Raw genomic sequence first — 17,401 nt, 5'->3', positions numbered from 1 at the left:
ATGACTGCGCTGTGTGTGTATGAGTCAGTAGACTGTAGCATCAGCAGTGCGGGCCTCCACCCTCCACCCCTCCACCCCCACCCTCTACCCTCCACCCTCTACCCTCTACCCTCCACCCCTCCACCCTCTACCCTCCACCCCTCCACCCCTCCACCCCTCCACCCCCACCCTCTACCCTCCACCCTCCACCCCCACCCCTCTACCCTCCACCCCTCCACCCCTCTACCCTCCACCCTCTACCCTCTACCCTCCACCCTCCACCCTCTACCCTCCACCCCTCTACCCTCCACCCCTCCACCCCTCCACCCCTCCACCCTCCACCCTCTACCCTCCACCCTCCACCCTCTACCCTCCACCCTCCACCCTCCACCCTCTACCCTCCACCCTCCACCCTCTACCCTCTACCCTCCACCCCTCCACCTCCACCCTCCGTCTCCACCCCCACCCTCTACCCTCCACCCTCCACCTCTACCCTCTACCCTCCACCCTCCGTCTCCACTCAAGCTTATTTACTGATGGAGGACTAAGCAGTAATCGTCTTTGCTCAAGCGTCTGTTTGGAATAACGTTTGTTAGAATTAGAATTAGCCTGTTTGTTTACGTCCTTATGTGTCAACACAGAACCATACTGCCCCCCCCTCCCCCTCCCCTCCCCCTCCCCCTCCCCCTGCTGTCTCACTCTCTCCTGGTCCAGTGATTTGTTATGAAGTGAACACGATCACCACTTTAGAGTCAGGATTCCAAGACCGCTCGTGCAGTTTATTTTCCCACTATGCTTTGTCGTAGGGGGAGCGAGAGGTGTGGGGAGGGGGAGGGGGAGCGAGAGGTGTGGGGAGGGGGAGGGGAGCTGGAGAGAAGCCAAGCTCTGACTAACGCCCCTGGCTGGACTGGAATGTGTGGTCGCTGAGATGTGGCTGGTTCACGGCTTTAGTCACGGCGGAGGAGAGATACGGTGATGTCAGTGATGACACGTGGTGACATTTCTTCCACTTATTGTGTCCTGTCTGTGTTATAGTGCAGAGTCATGGTGAACCACACAGTCACGTCCTGTCACACTGGAGGAGAATGGCGCTCTCTGTACTCACTGACACGGCCCTCTTGCACTCTTGCACCATAGAGTTTACCACACGTCACATTACTACCTGCTGCCGATTCAAAATTCAGTACATTCTGTACATTTTTATCCCGCTGCATTTACTGTTATCTACTGTTATTTACTGTTGCTACTTCCAGTGCTCATGTTTATGTTTGGTGGTCAAGTGGCAGTTCAGAGTAGTCTGGTAGAAGTAGCCTGTTTGTTTACATGTCCACACAGAACTATACTGACTATACTCTATGATATATGGTATATGATGATATATGATGATATATGATGATATATGGTATATGATTATATATGATGATATATGATGATATATGATATATGATTATATATGATGATAGATGGTATATGGTATATGATGATATATGATGATATATGGTATATGATATATGATGATATATGGTGGTATATGGTATATATGGTATATGATGGTATATGGTATATTATGATATATTGTATATGATGTAATGACAAATACACTTGAACCTGAACTTGAGAGTGTGTCTGGATGAGTGGTTGACAGTGAACAGGTGTGGGCCGGGTCTGTCTCTGCTCCTGCTCCAGTCAGTTATACAGGGATCTGGCAGGCTGGGCACAGTCAATATTTGATCTCTCAAAGTAATGATTTGCTCTGATTTAATTCAGGTGAGTCGTGTTCAAAGCCTCTCACCCAGACCCCTGCTCTGTCACTTTCTTTCTCCTCCTTTCTCTCTCTCTCTATCTCTCTCTCTCTCTCTCTCTCTTTATCTCTCTCCCTCTCTTTCTCTCTCTCTATCTCTCTCTCTCTCTCTCTCCCTCTCCCTCTCTCCCTCTCCCTCTCCCTCTCTCTCTCTCTCTCCCTCTCTCTCTCTAATGGAGGGTCTGCTTGGTCTGCTAGATGAAAGCCCTGAGAGTCCCCCTGGCCAGCGCGGAGGCGGAGAGTCACAGCAGGCATCACGTTGTGGACAAGAGGAGAGCGTTAGTTATGATGCAGAGGGAGCGTGGTGGTTTGTTGACGTTGTGTTTCTCCTCCTGCAGGTGCTGTATAAGGTGTACATCTCCTTTGTGGAGGTGGGACCAGGGAATGTTCAAACAGCAGATTATTTCAAAGGCGTGGGTGAGTAGGTGCACTGGTCCACATGTCCTGGGAACGTAGGCGTTTAATATTTGGATGTATCGAGGCCGTCTCTGTAGTTGATAACTCCCTCTTCCTCCTTCTCTTCCTTCCCCATCCTCTTTCTCCCCCCTCTTCCTCCTCCTCCTCATTTTCCTCCTCCCTCCTCTTCCTCCTCCTCCTCATTTTCCTCCCCCCTCCTCCTCTTCCTCCTACTTTTAATCCTCCCTCCCTCCTGCTCCCTCTTCTGCTCTTCCTCCTCTCCTCCTCCTCCAGCCTCCTTCCTCATCGTCAGTATCGGGGGGACGGTGGTGGGCCTCGTCTTCGCAGGTATCCTAGCCTTCATCACGCGCTTCACCAAGAAGGTGCGCATCATCGAACCGCTCTTCGTCTTCCTCATGGTCTACCTGGCCTACCTGACCGCCGAGCTCTTCTCCCTCTCCGCCATCTTGTCGTGAGTATGGATGGAGGGAGGGAGGCAGAGAGAGAGAGAGGGAGGCAGGCAGGCAGAGAGGGAGAGAGAGAGAGGCAGAGAGGGAGAGGGAGGCAGGCAGAGAGAGAGAGAGAGAGAGAGGCAGAGAGAGAGAGAGAGAGAGAGGGAGGCAGGCAGGCAGAGAGGGAGAGAGAGAGAGGCAGAGAGGGAGAGGGAGAGAGAGAGAGAGAGAGAGAATAGTGAGGTGTGTTTTGATGACACATGTTTTATTTCGATACCACACTCCAGGCAGAGTTGGGTTTTGAAGCTTTGTAACTCAGGCACGCCCAGGCCAGGCCAGGCCAGGGCCGGGCCACTACAGCCAAACACATCCGCTCTCGCCTGCAGTGAAGTTGATGCCTGGTGAGGAAGCCTGTGCATATTCAGCCTGGCAGCAGAGAGAGAAGAAGCCTGTGAGGTTGGAGTGGAGCAGAGCACAGTGGGGCGATGCAGGGAGACATTTACCAGGAGTGATTCACTCTCTCTGCAGTGAGGGATGGAGCCAAGGTCAAGCTGGAGGAGACAGAGAGAGAGAGAGAGAGAGAGACAGACAGAGAGCACTTTGAAGAGAGTAGAGGATGACTGCTTATGAGTTAGTGTGGGTGGGTGGGTGTGTGTGAGTGTGTGTGCACGTGTGTGCATGCGTGTGTGCGTGTGTGTGTGCGTGTGTGTGTGTGTGTGTGTGTGTGTGCGTGCGTGCATGCGGGTGTGTGAGGCCTCTCTGGCCTGGCTGGCTGCTACTCAACCAAAACACTCTGTTTTTAAGGTGCCTCTTATCGTTTAATCTGATTATTCATCGGGGAATTAGATTAGGATTTTCTGGGTTTTCTCATAATTATAGCAGCGAATTGGGTGGGGAGATTTGCAGTGTGCAGACTTACGCTGGGGATAATCTCGATCAAGATGTCTTTTTAAGTCTGGAATATTAGACTGTTGAGAAGCTGGTCCACTTGTTCTTGCTTTAGCACCGAAAGCTGTCCGAAGCTCTCCTATCGCCTACGCCACCCGGTGGCCAACAGGGGTAGCACACTACTTACAGACAGACCTTGAATCACAGATTTCTGGTGTCCGTGATTCAATACTGGCAGACACATAAGTGTGATCAGATCATTTGATGAACTTCTTCCATGATAAAGACATCGGTCGTTGAAGCGACTCCCCCGTACACTGGTGTACCTGTGTTCAGACTGGTCCCCAGCCATTGGCTAAACCAGTTAGTCACCTGTATTCCCTCGTCCCTTGTCTTTGTCCCTAATGCTTGGTGACTCATGCTCCACTCCCAGGTAATCACATAACAGTAACTCAGGTGTGGCTGGCCGCTGGCTCCGCTCTCTCTCTCTCTCTGTACACACAGACACACACACACACACATATACACATATACACACACACACAGACACACACTCACACAGACACACACAGACACACACACAGACACATACACAGACACACACACACACAGACACACACACACACACACACAGACACACACACACACACACATACACACACACACACAGACACACACAGGGATATGTCAGATGTAAATATGATTATGTGTCTTTGAGCTGCACGGCAACATGGCTATCAGTCTGCAACCAAGCATCAACACCTATCTGAGGACAAAGGGTCAGACTAGGATTTATCTGACCGTTGTCCATCCTTGGGTTTTGAGAGAGAGGCTAGATGTTGTTTTCTGTTGAACCTGCTGTACAGTCCCTTCTTTAAATCACTGGGTTATGTCCACACCTCATCAGTATTCCGTAACACAACTTCAGTACTAATCTGGACATTTGCTTCACCCGTCAGGGAATAAAACGAAATATTCAGACTTGCACATAGTCAGTGCTCTCAGGGTACATTAGTGAATGCTTCCTGAAGGAAAATATTTAGGGTTAGGGTTTCCCATCTTTACACCCCCCTACCCCCCCACCCCCCGTCCATACAGTCCTCTCTCTCCCCCTCTATTTAAATTCTGTTCTATTCGAATTACAATACAACTTTATTAATCCGATGTACGACTTCCTCAGAATGACGTTCTGTGGAATCGGCTGCAACAAGTACGTGGAGGCCAACATATCCCAGAAGTCCCGGACCACGGTGAAGTACACCATGAAAACTCTGGCTAGCATCGCTGAGACCATCATCTTCATCTTCCTCGGCATCTCGGCGGTGGACAAGTCCAAGTGGGCCTGGGACACGGGCCTCATCTCCTGCACGCTCATCTTCATCTTCGTCTTCAGAGCCATGGGTGGGTGTGTGATGCGACCAAAGGGAGGCTGGTGGAGGTAGAAATCGGAGGACGGGCTCATTGTAATGCCTGGAACGGATTGAGGAATGGTAGCAAACACACGTTCCATGCGTTACAGTGAGCCCGTCCTCCGATTTCTACCTCCACCGGCCTCCACTGGATGTGACCAACACAAAGATACTGGACACAGTCTTTGATAGCCAATGGTATGAAAGGAATGGAGCATTCCAACGCGACACACTGCATTCCAGCACGACACATTCCGGAACACTCAGCACCTGCAGTGGAATGCCAAGTGTTCTATGTGGTGTTTACCTAGCAACAATACTTTGATTGGCTACAAAATGAAGCATCGTCATTGATGCATTTTTGGTGAATAAAGTCACCCTTGGCACTCTAGAATGTTGACAATTTGGGAGACTTCATTCACCCTCGGCCCTGAATGAGTTATCTAGTAGGGGCGCTTAGTGGCGTAGCACACTAATGCGCTTACCACATAATTGCAAGGTTCCTGGTTCGATTCCGACCCTCGACCTATCTTGCATGTCATCCCTCCTCTCTCTCCCATCCTTCCTGTCAATCTCTACTATGCCCTAAAAACTCTTTTTTAATTTTTTTTTTTTTTTAAAGTACCTCTAGTAATATTTAAACAGAGTTCATGTATTCTTTTGACACTGCACCTGTGGCCCTAATCGATGGCGTCTCTGTTCTCTTCAAGGTGTCGTCATGCAGACCTGGGTGCTCAACTGGTTCCGACTGGTTCCACTGGACAAGATCGACCAGGTGGTGATGTCGTACGGTGGCCTGCGAGGCGCAGTGGCCTTTGCCTTGGTGGTTCTGCTGGACCCAAAATACGTGCCGGCCAAAGACTACTTCGTGGCGACCACTATTATAGTGGTGTTCTTCACGGTCATGTTCCAGGTAAACTGTTCACAGATTCAATAGAGAAACTGTGTTGTTTTTTGTGTTTTTTTTGCTTCTGAAATACAGCGGGCCCTGCCTTTCAATATGAAATGATTCATGGTTTTGGTTGATGTTTTTATTTGCTCCATTGCCCGTCCTCTTCAACCACGGGGATGGTCGTGTCCCCTGCTGCCTGCCTGGCTCTGTGACTTCACAGATTAATACAACCACTAATTGAGTGAGAGCCGTGCCTGTTTGTTGACGATCGCTGAGTAAATGGCTAATGGTGCTGGGAAATCCAGAGTACTTGAATTCCCTGCAGCTGCGTGTGTGTGTGTGTGTGTGTGTGTGTGTGTGTGTGTGTGTGTGTGTGTGTGTGTGTGTGCGTGCCTACGTGCCTGTGTGTGTGTGTGTGTGTGTGTGTGTGTGTGTGTGTGTGTGCCTACGTGCCTGCGTGTGTGTGTGTGTGTGTGTTTGCACGTATGTGTGTGTGTGTGTGTGTGTGTGTGTGTGTGCACGTATGTGTGTGTGTGTGTGTGTGTGCACGCATGTGTGTGTGTGTGTGTGTGTGTGTGTGTGTGTGTGTGTGTGCACGCATGTGTGTGTGTGTGTGTGTGTGTGTGTGTGTGTGTGTGTGTGCACGCATGTGTGTGTGTGTGTGTGTGTGTGTGTGTGTGTGTGTGTGTGTGTGTGTGGGAGCCCTCCCAGAGCTCCTGCTGGCTTGTCTTTCATCCAGCCGTCTCTGTGATAGGGTGTAATTGTGCAGCGGTGTTGACATTTGCAGCTCTGGGGAGTTAAGTTGCAGTGATTGCTATTGAGGCTCTGGGATGTAGACTGTAATTGTGATGAATGGAGAGATTTACGGGTGTCGAAAGGGAGGGCACTGCCAGCATCACAAACACGGTGGCGTTGGTATCCATCTTTGTTGTTGTTTAAAACACACATACATACATACATACATACACACACACACACACACACACACACACACACACACACACACACACACACGCACACACACGCACACACACACACACACACACATACACACACACACACACACACACACACACAGACAGACAGTGGAGGTGTTTGAGCCTCAGGGCTTCCCTCCTCTTGTCACCTGGCCAGACCAGGAACACATCTCCTCTAGAACAACAACGACTGTCTGACCCCGTGTCTGTTAGGACTCATGCACACTGCTCACATTTCAGAAACACTGGGTTTGGATCATTTAAGAAACATGAGGTGCAGTTTTATTTCTCCATATAAAGGATTGATTGGAGCCTGGCTCGTCGAAACGGGATCTTCTGTCGGACAAAAGAAAGGAATCACCTACTCTGTTTACCGTGGTATAAATATTGGATGACGCTTTTCACAGTTGAGCTGTGAAAACAGAGAGCAGGGGTGACAGCTCGGCTGGGTTTCAGCCACACTCAGGGCCTCCTAGTGGATGACCGCGGTATTACCTACTTGGACATCTTTCTGTATTGGTATCAGACTAAATCAAACTAAAAGGCTGTTGTCTACATGTTGTTTAGAAGGTCAACAGTTGCATGTTGACCTACCCACTGTACGAGGAAGGCTGTTGTTGTTTGTTCAGTTGGTGATAGAAGGTGCATTCCGTGATTATGATGTCTGTTGGCATAACATTCTAGAACATATTGTCCACCAGAGCTGCCAGATAAAGAGATCTGCTCAGCGGCTCTTCTCAGACGCTGTGATCTTGTCTCACTCTACTGTCTTTGTTTTCCCAGACATATAATCATATGTACAAGCAGCACTCACAGATGCATGGCTTATCTGTGTGTGTACACGCACGCACACACACACACACACACACACACACACACACACACCACGGATAATCCCCTCTGGAGCGTGTGGATTTTGAGTGTGAATGTAAGGATTTAATTTGGATTTGGTCTTCTAATCAGGAATTCCTCCTTTGCTCTCTCTCCCTCTCTTATTTTCTTTCCCTCCCTCCCTCCCTCCCTCCCTTCCTGTCTTCTCCAGGGCCTGACGATCAAACCTCTTGTGAACTGGCTCAAGGTGCCTCGTGCCACCAACCGTAAGCCCACCATCAACGAGGAGATCCACGAGAGAGTGAGTGAGAGTCGTGTTCAATTCAGATCAATTCAACTCAATACAAAACATCCAATTCAGTTCTATTTAACTCAATACAAAACATCTAATTCAGTTCTATTTAACTCAATACAAAACATCCAATTCAGTTCTATTCAACTCAATACAAAACATTCAATTCAGTTCTATTCAACTCAATACAAAACATCCAATTCAGGTCTGTTCATATCCCAGTTCTATTTCCATTCAACTCAACCCAATTTAGCTCCATGCTATTCTATTCAACCCCATTCTTAGTCAGCGAAGGTCAACAACTGTGCTACTACTACTACCTGAAAGGCCTCCCTGAGGCCTCTGCCCTCCCTGTGTGTCTCCTCAGGATGCCCAGTAGTACTAACGGATCACCAATAGAGGAGTGTGTTTCCCCGTGCTCCCGTTACGACCACTCTGTCACTGTCCCGGCCCAGAGGCAGCCATTACGGCCACTGGCCAGGGTGGAGGCTCATGGAGGAATGATTCACTGATAATGCCACCTCTCTCTCTCTCTGTCCCCCCGCTCTCTCTCTCTCACCCTCTCCCTCTCTCTCTCTCTCAGCCTCTCTCTCTCTCTCTCTCTCTCTGTCCCTCCTCATCTTCCTCTCAACACTCGGGCACTCCATCATGTCCTGACAGACGCGGGTTCACTCCCTGCCACATCATTGGTTGTTGCAACACTTCATCGCCGGCTACACAGGGTTAGGAAATAGCACTTCCTGCTATGAATGAGATAAGACCATATCACTTTGTTATTACTGGATTGGCACATCTAGGCACAGAGGCTATCTGTGGTTTTTATTGCTTTGAAAGCAATAACGTCATTCATTTCTGTGCTGCTTTAGAGACTTAATGTTTCCAACACGTTGGGTTGCGTTCAACACAGAGGACGTGTCCCCTATACGCCTGTACCCGCGTGTGCCAGAGCAGGCTGCTATACGCCTGTACCCGCGTGTGCCAGAGCAGGCTGCTGCCCCTGTTCTGTTCACCGGGCTCTGTGGGTCCCGTGGCTCGTCAGAGTAGTAGTATTTATAATCCCCAGCTGCGGAAGCAGCACCAGGGGAGGACTGGGGGTGGAAACAGCAGTGTAACGTTAGTGGGTCAGATATGAATAAAACATCACAGCTTCTCCATGTGCTGGGGTGACCCGGTACAGGCGGCCATTTTAGATTGAACCACACCATGCTCAGTGTGTGGGTCAGGGAGAGTAGGGGGGATAGAGTGGTAGAGGGAAGGAGGAGAGGAAGGGGGGGGGGGAAGGAGATGAGAGGGGAGATACAGGAGTGTGGGGTGGGGGGTGGGGGGCTTACTTAATAGTAGAGCCTTCAATCCCATGAGAATATGACACTGCAGACTGTTATACACAACAACAGGTTTGCTCCAGTTCAAAACGGCATGCAAAAGACATGAAAAAGGTTTAACCGAGAGAGAGAGAGAGAGAGAGAGAGAGAGAGAACAAACCCAACCTTAATCCTGCTAGACCAGCATAGGCTCTGTTGACCCAGGCACTAGTGTACACACTCTGTTGACCAAGCAGATATTGAGTGCCGATATGACTTCCCTCCCCAGGCCTTTGACCACATCCTGACGGCAGTGGAGGACATCGCTGGGCTCAACGGTTACCACCACTGGAGGGACAAGTCAGTATCACATGACTCTGTGGTCACGGTTCACTAGAAGTGTATTTCTCATATGGAAAAACGAATTTAATCCTGTTAATCATTGTCGTCTGAATCAATATGGTGGTGTTCCATTTATAATATATGCCATTCAGCTGACGCTTTTATCCAAAGCGACTTACATTGCAGTGAGTGCGGACATTTTTCAGTGTCTTTGGTCCCGGCGGGAATCGAACCCACAACCTAGGCATTGTAGCAGGGCGCCATGCTCTACCAACTGAGCCACAGAGGACGATGTTTAATAAGAGGCATACAATAACATCCAATGTTCTCTCCATCGCCCCCTTCAGGTGGGAACAGTTTGACAAGAATTACCTGAGCAAGCTGCTCCTGCGCAAGTCTGTCTACCGCAAGAGTGAGCTGTGGGAGGCCTACCAGAAGATCAACTTCAGGGACGCCATCAGTGTCATAGACCAGGTAGGACCAGGACGGAGGGAGGGAGGGATGGAGAGGGGAGGGAGGGAGGGAGGGATGGATGGAGATGGGAGGGAGGGAGGGAGGGAGGGATGGAGAGAGAGAGAGGAGGGACGAGGAGAGAGAGAGAGAGAGAGACACACACACAGTGTCAGTTCCCAGAACGACCACTAGATGGAGCCATTCCTCAACTCATGGCAGCAGTGTGCTATTGTCTCTACGATGACCAATCCATGGCACTGTCAAACACAGAGCTACCATACATCATCGTATCATCATCTGTTACATGCATACATCACTATATCATCAGCTCAGGTGTAGCCTCTGTGGACAGCTCCCTGTCAAGTCAAATATATCATCATGGGTGTTTTACGAGGGGAAGCGATGTCTGCCAACCTCCCCTCCCCTCTCCTCTCCTCTCAGTCATGTGTCGACTTCACTACAGGAAACAGGGGAAGAGGGAAAGAGGGAAAGAAAGAAAGGGAAAGAGAGAGACGTTCTTAGATGACTTTCTCAGATAGGCCTCGGCCTCGTGAAAGAGGATAAGTCATCCCTTTGTTTCCTCGGCCGACTCCAAACTGTCGAGGCGGGTTCCACCGCAGAGATCTGATACCTGACTGTCGCCACATCAAACGCGCCCGTCTCGGCCGATGACATCACAGCCGTGCGGAGCGGGGAGCCACAGCAGGGTGTTGTCAGCGGCGACCGGCCCTTTAGTGGCCGAGGAGACGGATGACATCAGAGGACGGGAACGTCGGGGGATATAGATATGGAGAGGCCAGAGATGTATTTAGGCTCGGGAAATTCTTTTAAATGATATTACCCTGACTAGATGGCTATTGAATCCCAAAGGCCTATCAGCTTACATAGCTGACATGTTTTACGAGCTGAGTTTGAGATAGTAGCCATGTCATTCATCAAACATTGTGCGCTGTTTTGGTGGAGCAGGTGAAAGAGTGGTGTTGAGCTTGATATACCCGCTCCTGACTGTGCTTTCTGTACATATGTTTTACATTGATAGTAATCATTTCTACACAAGTAATTACTGCAATGGACGTACATGGAAAGCAGATTCCTGGATGTCAGCCTATTTATATGCCTTTGGTGTGACTCAGACCTCTCGGGGGCTGTGTGTGTGTGTGTGTGTGTGTGTGTGTGTGTGTGTGTGTGTGTGTGTGTGTGTGTGAGTGTGAGTGTGAGTGTGAGTGTGTGTGCGTGTGTGCGTGTGTGTACGTGCACATGAGCTGCCTGCCTTTGGTGTGACTCAGACCTCTCAGGGACTGTGTGTGTGTGTGTGTGTGTGTGTGTGTGTGTGTGTGTGTGTGCGTGCGTGCGTTCGTGCGCTCACACTATTTGGCAGGGGGAATGGAGGTAGCAGTATTTCTCACACTCTGCCAGAGAGATGCCTTCAGAATGGGCTCGCAGGACGAGAGATCACAGAGATGCTGAGAGCTGCATGTCTGTGGCCAGAGAGAGATCACAGGCCCAGAGGCTCGGAGGAGGGGTGGTGTGGTGTGGTGTGCTGTGGTGTGTGCTGAAATGTTGAGGTGTGTGTGTGGGAGGAAGGGAGGCTGGGTGGGGCAACCCTCTCTCTTCTCTCTGCCCAGGAATGTTTGTCAAACCTGGGCAGGGCCTGGCTCAAGTACAGTCTTTCAGAATAATGATGCTTTGTTGTGGTCATGCAATCCTCCCTCCCTCTGCACACCTATCTTTTTCTCTCTTTTCATCTCCTCTTCTCCTCTCATTCCTGTTCTTGTCCACCCCTGTCATCTCTCCTTCTATTATCCTACGTTATCTTGTTCACTCCTCTCCTCTCCTCGCCTCGCCTCGCCTCGCCTCGCCTCTCCTCTCCTCTCCTTGCCTCTCTTCATCCCCCCTCTCTCCTCATCTTTTCTCTGTTTTCCCATCCCCCCTCATCTCTCTGTATAAACTCCACTCCTCCTCTTCATCCCGTGTAAAGCCACGTCTCTTCCTGCTGATACAGCAGTGACCTATCTGCTCCTTCCCCCAGTCCCCCTGTTGTACTCTCACAGTATATCAGGATTGTAATAACTATAATAAATAGACACTACTGGGCCATGTGTAGTACAGAGGATCCACTGATACTTCACTGTTAACCTTCTCATCTTATCACATGATAATATTTCATATGATAAACAGCAGTTTTCTGGCTGTGGAAACGTAAACACGCAGGAGGCTAAACCAGACGGCCATGACAGCTGCAAGTCGTACTGCTGTTGGGATATCAAGCCAGGGACGTTTGTTGTGCAGTATTTCACTCTTCCCTGGACGCAGAGTTGGTCCTCCAAGAATATCATTTCCTGTAGCCTTCAGTTTCATGCCGCTCAGCTTCCTGAGGCTAAATGCTAATATTAGCGTTGATGTGGAGGGCCCAGGCAGAGGCCACCCAGTGAAAATGTTAAAGGGTGAAACATTGTTTTTATGGACCAAAAAGGAAACAGTGTTTTGAATGAAAGGAAGTTGTTTCTTTCTCTGAAAACCACTCAACTCCCTTTAAGCAAATAGAGCAAATTCAATGAAGAATAACAGCGTTATTAACAGTGTTATAACAGTGTTATTAATGGTTGTGGGTTTTCGTTTGAATTAAGTGTTGTTTCCTCTCAGTTTAATGCATTTGCCCCATTATTTATCTGCTTTGAACATGTTGCTTTCATCCTCGTCTTGAATTTCAAATAGTTATTTTCATCGCCACAGAACACAGTGACCACAGTACATTGAAACTGTCCACAAAACAAGCACTGGCAAACGGCATTATACTTAGCCTGTCACAAGCCATTAGGCAGTCATTTACCAGCTCTAAGGAGGAGTACGAGCAGCCCGTTCTGGAGCAAACGGACGGAAAAGAGACGGCTCTGCTTTTCATCACTGTAGAATCTAACGGTCTGTCTGTCTGTCTGTCTGAGCCCCCTCTCTCCTTAATAGGCAATCACACAAAAGTACTTCCTGATCCTCCGTACCTGTGGATAGAAGCTGAGCATAATAGATTACATTACCTCAGGATTGTCTCATCATGTTGGAAGTCTAGCAGCCACTTGGTTCATGACACGTCAGTCTGTTCTCCCAGGTCTGCCAGAACAAACCTGAGATTTGATGCTTTGTTCTGTTTGATGCACACTCACCTTAAGAGGTGCTTTTAACGTTGAGAGATGATTGGAGGATCGTTTGATCCCTGACCCCTGTGTGTGTGTGTGTGTGTGTGTGTGTGTGTGTGTGTGTGTGTGCGTGTGTGCGTGTGTGTGTTCCTCCAGGGTGGCAACGTTCTGACCTCCACCAGGCTCTCTCTGCCTTCTATGGCCAGCAGGACATCCTTCCCAGAGGTCACCAACGTCACAAACTACCTGTGAGTCCTGTGTCTGTCTGTGTGTGTGTGTGTGTGTGTGTGTCTGTGTCTGTGTCTGTGTCTGTGTCTGTGTCTGTGCCTGTGTCTGTGTGTGTGTGTGTGTCTGTGTCTATTTCCACACATTGTGGTGTTTATTTTCCTCTCTTCTTTCTCATCCCTCCGTCCCAGGCGTGAGAACGGCAGCGGTGTGTGTCTGGACCTCCAGGTGATTGACAACGTCCCGGGAGCCAAGGTGGAGGAGGAAACAGAAACGCATCACGTCCTGGCAGGGAACCTGTACAAGCCCAGGAGAAGGGTAGAGAACAGCACACAGCTGATACTTCACAAAAACATTCTACAGTTGATTGTCACTGTACTAAACGAACGACTCCTGACCTGCACTAACCTGCCTATTGGACCACACATACAGTAGTCCTCCTACTCTCCTCTCTAACACTATCCACCCCCCCTCTCCTCCCCCCCCTCTCACCACCCACCCCACCCACCCACCCTCCTCTCCCACCCACCCACCCTCCCCTCCCCTCCAGTACCAGGCCCACTACAGCAGACACTTCATGACCGTAGGAGACAAGGAACGCCAGGACAGGGAGATCTTCCAGAGGAACATGAAGAGCCGCATGGAGACCTTCAAGACCACCCGACACAAACGCCACAAGAAGGACCGCAGCCAGAAGAAGGCAGGAACCCTGACACATCACTTTCCCCTGTATTTGAATGGGGAATAGTCTGGCATGAGGAGCCAGGACAGGGGTTAAAGCTAGGCTGGACCCATACTAAGCTTGATTATCTGTTTTTTTGTAACTGTTATAATCTGAATAATCTGTTATAATCTGAATACTTTACAACAGGCTACACTGTTACGTGATTCCAAATTCACTCCTAAACCCCAATGTCCCCCCAGGCAAGGTATTAGAGGAATGCATCGGTGTAAACAATGTGTCAAACATTCCTCCTCATGTCAGCAGGGCAGGTTGGGGCTAAAACCATATTGCTTATGCTCATCCAATAATTTCAGATCCATTTAAAGAGTCGAAGGACATTGGATAGGAGTCCATTTAAAAGGTTGAACTGTTGAGCTCTAGACTAAGCCTACAGGAGGCTAAGCTAAGCTAGGCTAGGCTAAGCTAGGCTAGGCTAAACTAGGCGTGGCTAACATAAACTAAGCTAAGATAGGCTTGGCTAAAATAAACTAAGCTAGGCTAGGCTAAACTAGGCTTGGCTAAGATAAACTAAGCAAAGGTAGACTACGCTAAGCTAGGTTTGGTTAAGATAAACTAAACTAAGCTAGACTAGGCTAAACTAGGCTAGGCTAAACTAGGCTTGGCTAAGATAAACTAAGCTAAGGTAGGCTAGGTATGTTGGGCAGGGCCAGAGTGTCCCCGAGCCTACCAGAGAGGTCAGACACTCAAGGGCACACAGAGGACAGCAGCCTAAGGAGACACTGCTGTTTTTTATCATGATTGATTATTTCTCTCCCAGGATATAGTCAGAGCGCTGAAACAGAGATTGTTGTTGATAAATGTGTCCTCTCTCCCTAGCATACAAGGCCTGCGTGCCTCTGCCTGTCCTGTTTCACAATAGGAATACCACCCTTCTGCCAGAAACCCCCACTGAATACCTCAGTATTCCACTGGGATATGGGAGTACATCACACCGCGTCCAAACCAGCTTGTAAAATGTACATGTCACAGTCAATTTGAAAACCAAATCATGGCAGTTGGTTTGTTGACATTTCCATATTTTGTTAATGTCGGGGATATTCATTCATAACTATAGCAGAGGCCTTGGAACGCTCTCTGTTGTGGTCGGGGTGGGAGAGCGATGGAGTAACTGCAGGTTTGGTCCGTCCTCTAATAGTTTATGAACCAGGGTTTTTCCTGTGATCGCCGTTTATAAACCAGTGTTGTTGTTGTGCTCCGTCCAATAGCGGCGAGGATCGGACGTTAAAGAGCAGGACCTCAACGACAAACCTCGACGCAATGTCAGTTGGCAGGACAAAGGTGAGTGTGGAATTCACCTGGCCCTCCTCTGTGATTATGACGTCATTACTCCATAACTAATGTTTCCACTCTTTTAATCCATTTCTGTGGGGAATCTAGAATCTACATACAAGGCAACAAATGCTGGTAGAACGCTGGCAGGTTGAAGTGAAGAATGTTTCAGAAACACTAGGAAGTGACTGTGTGTCCATATTGATGCGTCCTCAGATCCGGTGGTGGTGCCGATGGATTCAGAGGAGGAGAAGGGTGACCATTCAGAACCAGAGAAGGAGGAGGACGTTGGCATCACCTTCGTGGCCCGCAAGGCTGCAGACCCGCCCAAAGAACGGCCCAAATCAGGTGAGGCTGACAGACGGAGGACAGGCTGCTGCAGGAGTCATTACGTGTCCTCGCGTTTGTTTATTGGTTCAGTCAGGTCAAACGCTTACGTCGTTTTAATAAGTTTAATGAAAATGGTAATGACATTAGGTTGGTGTAATTGGACGGCTCCGCTCTGATATAGCTCCCCGCCTGAAGTAAAACAACATTAAATACAATATTATTATTATTATTATTATTATTATTATTATTATTATTAAGGCGGGGAGCCCATAAACGTTTCAACCCCCCCGTAGGGAGGTAAACACAGAGCGAACCTGCAGGTGGAAGCCGAGGCGGTGGGTGGGACGACCAAAATGTAACTGGCTTAGCCGGTGGTGAAACACTGTTTAACCACGGTGGAGTGTGGCAACTCAGCTCCTTTAACTCAATTACCCACTAAATCCACACTACAGAGACAGAAAGTGCCTTTAAAATGATGTGAACAGCATAAATCGATTGAATGTACGGTACATTTCATACTTTAGGGACCTCTTGATTTTCGTCTGCACTTTTTCAACACACTGTATTGTCGGTTCTGTGTGGTTTCTTCAGTCCCAGCTCAGCTGGAGGTGTGCCAGAGCCCCTCAGTGGCCCCCCCGTCCCCCACCTGCGGGGAGAGGAACCTGCCCTGGAAGGGCGGCATCGGCACCCTGCCTGTGTGTGTGTCCATGGAGGCCACCAAGATCATCCCCATAGACCTCCAGCAGGCCTGGAACCAGAGCATCTCCTCCCTGGAGAGCATCTCCTCCCCGCCGGCCCCCAGCGAGCCCATACACCCCCGCGTCAGCGCCCTCTCCAGGCTGGGGGTCTCCCGGCCAGCTGCACCCCCAGGTGGGGCTGGAGGAGTGTCTGGAGGGCCAGGGGCTAATCTCGCCCAGGGCTCTGCCTGTTTCCAGTTCCCGGGGGGCGAGGAGGAGGAGGGAGCCCTCTCTGAGCAGGAAATGCAGCCCCTCATGTCGTCCTCTGTGAGGCCCCCCGCCCCTCAGCCCCCACCCCCGCCGGCCCAGGGCCCCGGGAGGAGGAGAAACCCCTGTGTGTACCTGAGGAGCCTGGTGACAGCGCCCCCTCCTGGTAGTGAGCCGCGCAGCAGAGGGCCCACTCAGCTGTAGAGTTCTCAGATGTTGCATTCTATCTCCAGCTGTGGAAAGAGGCTGCCCCATAAGCACAGATCTAGGACCAGGTTTGCCTCCTCAAATCCGAACCTCAACAATCCGGGGGGACAACGTACAACTGACCTTAGATCTGCGTCAAGGGGCACTTTATCCTACTCCACATCTTCAGGGCCCTTCTACTGCCTCCTACACTCACTCCTAGATACATACATACGGTACGCATACGCATGCACACACACACACAAAGACACACACGCACAAAGACACACACACAGACACACAGACACACACACACACACACAAATACACACACAAACACACACAGACACACACACACACACGCACAAAGACACACACACACGCACAAAGACACACACGCACACACACGCACGCACACACACACACACACACACACACACCCTCCCATCCAGCTCAGGCCGTCCACCCTCTTCTCTGTTACCCCCTCGCTCCGGATGAAGAGTGTCGACTCTCATCCGCTACAATAACACCCCAGTCCACAGGAAGAAACACAGCCAT

General features: G+C 49.8%; 1 protein-coding gene across 1 annotated transcript in view; it reads left to right on the top strand.

Moving 5' to 3' along the window:
• slc9a5 (solute carrier family 9 member A5) overlaps positions 1-17,107 on the top strand; it is a gene marked incomplete at its 5' end in the record, with an annotated part of 28,328 nt that extends 11,221 nt beyond the window's left edge. The window contains 13 exons of the mRNA XM_083691656.1: positions 2,119-2,197; positions 2,471-2,648; positions 4,697-4,917; positions 5,636-5,838; positions 7,837-7,926; positions 9,508-9,578; positions 9,908-10,034; positions 13,301-13,392; positions 13,561-13,687; positions 13,920-14,069; positions 15,320-15,392; positions 15,600-15,731; positions 16,305-17,107. Coding sequence (XP_083547782.1) covers positions 2,119-2,197; positions 2,471-2,648; positions 4,697-4,917; positions 5,636-5,838; positions 7,837-7,926; positions 9,508-9,578; positions 9,908-10,034; positions 13,301-13,392; positions 13,561-13,687; positions 13,920-14,069; positions 15,320-15,392; positions 15,600-15,731; positions 16,305-16,861 — 2,100 coding nt within the window. The 3' untranslated portion in view covers positions 16,862-17,107. The remainder of the gene's footprint in view (positions 1-2,118; positions 2,198-2,470; positions 2,649-4,696; positions 4,918-5,635; positions 5,839-7,836; positions 7,927-9,507; positions 9,579-9,907; positions 10,035-13,300; positions 13,393-13,560; positions 13,688-13,919; positions 14,070-15,319; positions 15,393-15,599; positions 15,732-16,304) is intronic.
• Positions 17,108-17,401: the final 294 nt, after the last annotated feature.

This window comes from Argentina silus (assembly GCF_951799395.1).
Source record: "Argentina silus genome assembly, chromosome: 19".
NCBI lineage: Eukaryota > Metazoa > Chordata > Actinopteri > Argentiniformes > Argentinidae > Argentina > Argentina silus.
Note: the sequence above shows the minus strand (reverse complement) of the source record. Positions and strands in the feature narration are given on the sequence as shown.